The 3,086-nt window shown below is 47.0% G+C and overlaps 1 protein-coding gene across 2 annotated transcripts in view; it reads right to left on the bottom strand.

The window, feature by feature from the left end:
• The window catches only part of RNF214 (ring finger protein 214), a 51,514-nt gene that overhangs the window by 6,745 nt on the left and 41,683 nt on the right, over positions 1 to 3,086 (bottom strand). For both annotated transcript variants that reach the window (XM_055423082.2, XM_055423083.2), the window contains 6 exons: positions 2,729 to 2,819; positions 2,429 to 2,527; positions 1,865 to 2,241; positions 1,598 to 1,730; positions 1,281 to 1,385; positions 907 to 1,002 (listed from right to left, as the gene is read on the bottom strand). In XM_055423082.2, the coding sequence (XP_055279057.2) occupies positions 907 to 1,002; positions 1,281 to 1,385; positions 1,598 to 1,730; positions 1,865 to 2,241; positions 2,429 to 2,527; positions 2,729 to 2,819 (901 nt within the window). The remainder of the gene's footprint in view (positions 1 to 906; positions 1,003 to 1,280; positions 1,386 to 1,597; positions 1,731 to 1,864; positions 2,242 to 2,428; positions 2,528 to 2,728; positions 2,820 to 3,086) is intronic.

The following is a 3,086-nucleotide window of genomic DNA, read 5'->3' as shown; positions in this document are numbered from 1 at the left end:
CTGGAAAGAAAGAAAGACATACCTCAGGTTGATCTGGAATGATGGAGAGGAGTGGAGAGAGTGTGGTTAAGGTTTTCAACAGGTGTACAGAATGTTAACTAGGTCAGAAAAGCTCACTGGGGGACCTGAAGGGCTGGTTCACTGCCTTTTACCTCCAGAAGAGTCTTCAGAGCAGGTGAACCTGATTTTTTTAGAGAGAACACTAAAAACCAGCTCATCATAGTGGGAAGCTGCTTTCTGCTGACTGACTAGGTTTGTTTCTTCTTACAATCCATTTAGGCTGAGATGTGCTTCCATATCCTAATATGCATTGCCCGCAAATCTTATTCAGGGTTTACCCTTCCTAAGAATTTAGATGTAAATTCAGTTTCTACCTCTTAGAAAAACAAAATGAAGAAAACAAAATAGTAAAAAGGAAATCATCCCAGGTGTTAGACTTAACTCTGTCTGGTAACATAATAAGAGATAGGAATATCAGTTTGTGAAGATAGTCTGTAACAGGTAAGTCTTCAAACTATTTTATTAATGGAGTTACTTATTTCATATTCAAGTTCCCTATCCCATTCCTGTCACCTAAGCAAAATCTCTTGGCAATAGTACATCTGAAACAATGACTAGATACATACCTCTTTTTGTCAATTTTCAAAGACAGACAGTGTCTCTCAGGGTTCTAGTATGAACTGTTTATCCAGCCCAGTCCCCTACAGGGAATGGGGCAGAAGGAAGCTGGGAGAGCCTAGCTGCCAGTATTCTGAATTCTGCTCATGTTTTAAGCCACAATTTACTGAAAGCCTTATGTTTAGATATTAATTATGGCCTCAACACCGTAAAAAATTCAAGAAAATTCAGATGATCACAGCTGTCAAAAAGGAAGAGTGGAAAAAGAGGAAGGGCTGCAACACCCACCTCCTTGTGTAGCACGTGGGTACATGCCATCGGATGCAGCTCGCTGGGCTGGACGAGTTTCTGGCACATTAGACACAGTTTACAGGTGGCTGGAGCCTGCACAGCAGAGGAGGGACCGTCAATAGAGGGAGAAACCTCTGGGTCTCCTTGCCTTTTATGCCCATGATTCCATCTACAATTTCCACGTAGCAAAAAGATCTTACACCACAGAAAGAAAAGTTCAAATACAGAGTACTTGCATTTTCCCAGCCGGGGCTACCAACAACCCAGCTGAGGAGATAATGGTTTCTTCCTGCACTCCACCTATAAATCCACCCCCTCCTCACCACCCCCAGCTTCTCCAACATCCCAGTTTTCAAAGAAAACAGTCTTACATGTGAAGACCTCCCAGGATATGAAACTTGGGCAGAAGGCAAGAACATTGGGGTACTGATTTGGGCCAGTGGAGCAGGGTACAGGGCCCGGATCCGACCAAGTGGCTGTGGGCAGAAACGTTGTTAGAGTGAGGGAGGAACGTCTGAGTAACAGGGCATTAACAAAAGGAAATCATTCATTTCTCAGCCCGGCAAAGGAAGAAAGCAGGCCAGATACCCCTGGCTCAATGCTGCTTCTCACCTCAAATTTTTCTGAAATCTGCCTCTTGCCTCAACATCTCAACAGGTCTGAGATCCCCCCAAATAGCTTTTCTTACCTGAGTACTTGCCGCCACCCGCTCATGCTCTGCCAGTCGTGCAGCTACCAGCTGGACCAGCTCCTCCATGGTCAGACCTGCCATGGTCGTACGTGCTGTCTTGATTTGCTGAAGAATGTTGGTCATCTGGGCCCTAAGAAAGAGAGATGTTGAGGGGGAGAAATTTTGTGCTACCTTCATGAGGAATATCTATGAAACCTCTCCTATTTTAACCCATAAATATTTCTCTGGAAAACACTTTTTAAATTAATCCTTAAAGATACTTACTTATTGCATTGTGGGAACCGAGTCAGCAACTTCTCCAGAATCTTCTCCAGTTTGTCTACTGGTTGGGGCCGGGGAGTTTCAGTAGAAGCCTTAACACCACCCAAGCCTGGGGGAGGCGGGATGGAGGCGGCAGGGGGCATGTGTGGACCATGGGGGCCGACGAGGGAACCCAAGCTGGGGCTATTTCTCCCATGGGAGCCAGGAAGGGGTGGGGAGGGCTGGCTGGGCTGGGAAAGGGCTGGGTTCAGGATTGGGAAAGACAAGGACCGAGGATCTGCACTGGGCATAACCATGGGCATTGTGACCTGCCCAATGGAGAAGGGCATCCGAGGAGCCAGAGAGGGACTGGGCTGAAACACCTGAAGCATGAAGTCTGTCTGCAGAAGGGAAGAGGTGGAAGATAAGAGGGAGAGAAAGAAAACAGAAGTTTAGGAAACTGAAATCAGTAAGCAACTCTTTCCTGTACCAAATAAGGACACCCAATACCTTCATAAAAACAAGTCAAAGATTCTAGGCTCCGCCACCAACATGAAAAAGTGGACTCACCAGAGCCAGCATGCTTACCTCTGATGGGGGTGGAGGCAGGGTGGGGGTAGGGATCTGAGGAAGGCTGCTCAGCTTGGCTCCACTCCTCACAAGCTGGATGTGATTATTAAATTGGTCCTAGGAAAGAGAGACGAGCAAGCGTTATCCTTTACTGCTGAGCAGAGTGAGGCTCTCTATAAAGAGACCAGCGTCCTATATCAGGAAGACAAGAGGAGTGTAGAACAGGCCCTAAGGCAATGCAAGTGGTCCTGCCCTATGGCAAGGAGTGTGCAAGCACAGATGAACTCCCGCTCAATGATCACCCATCACTACACTTACCCGAACATTCTTTTTCATTATCCGAACTCCATTCAGTCTTGTCTCCCACTCCTGTTTGGAACGAACTGTCTCTAGTGTTGGGGGAGTTGACCTTTCAAGAAACCAACAGTGATTTACAGAATTAAAGAGAGTCCCACTCCTGACTCTCTCAGACAGCAGAAGAATAGCTAGAGAAAAGGGCCTGCAGAGAAGAGGTTGGAGCAGATACAGGAGAAGGCCATGGTCCTAAGTTGTTCGCCTCACTTTAACTCCAGCGTCATGGAAGCCAAGTACTGGAGAAAGAGGACCCACCACAGAGAGAGGGCTCTCATCTGGCTGAAAATGCCACAGGGGTCTCCAGACTTCATGGCAGAAAGAG

The sequence above is a fragment of the Moschus berezovskii genome, chromosome 14 (assembly GCF_049115385.1).
Source record: "Moschus berezovskii isolate FMDL1 chromosome 14, NW_MosBer_1.0, whole genome shotgun sequence".
NCBI classification, from domain to species: domain Eukaryota; kingdom Metazoa; phylum Chordata; class Mammalia; order Artiodactyla; family Moschidae; genus Moschus; species Moschus berezovskii.
Note: the sequence above shows the minus strand (reverse complement) of the source record. Positions and strands in the feature narration are given on the sequence as shown.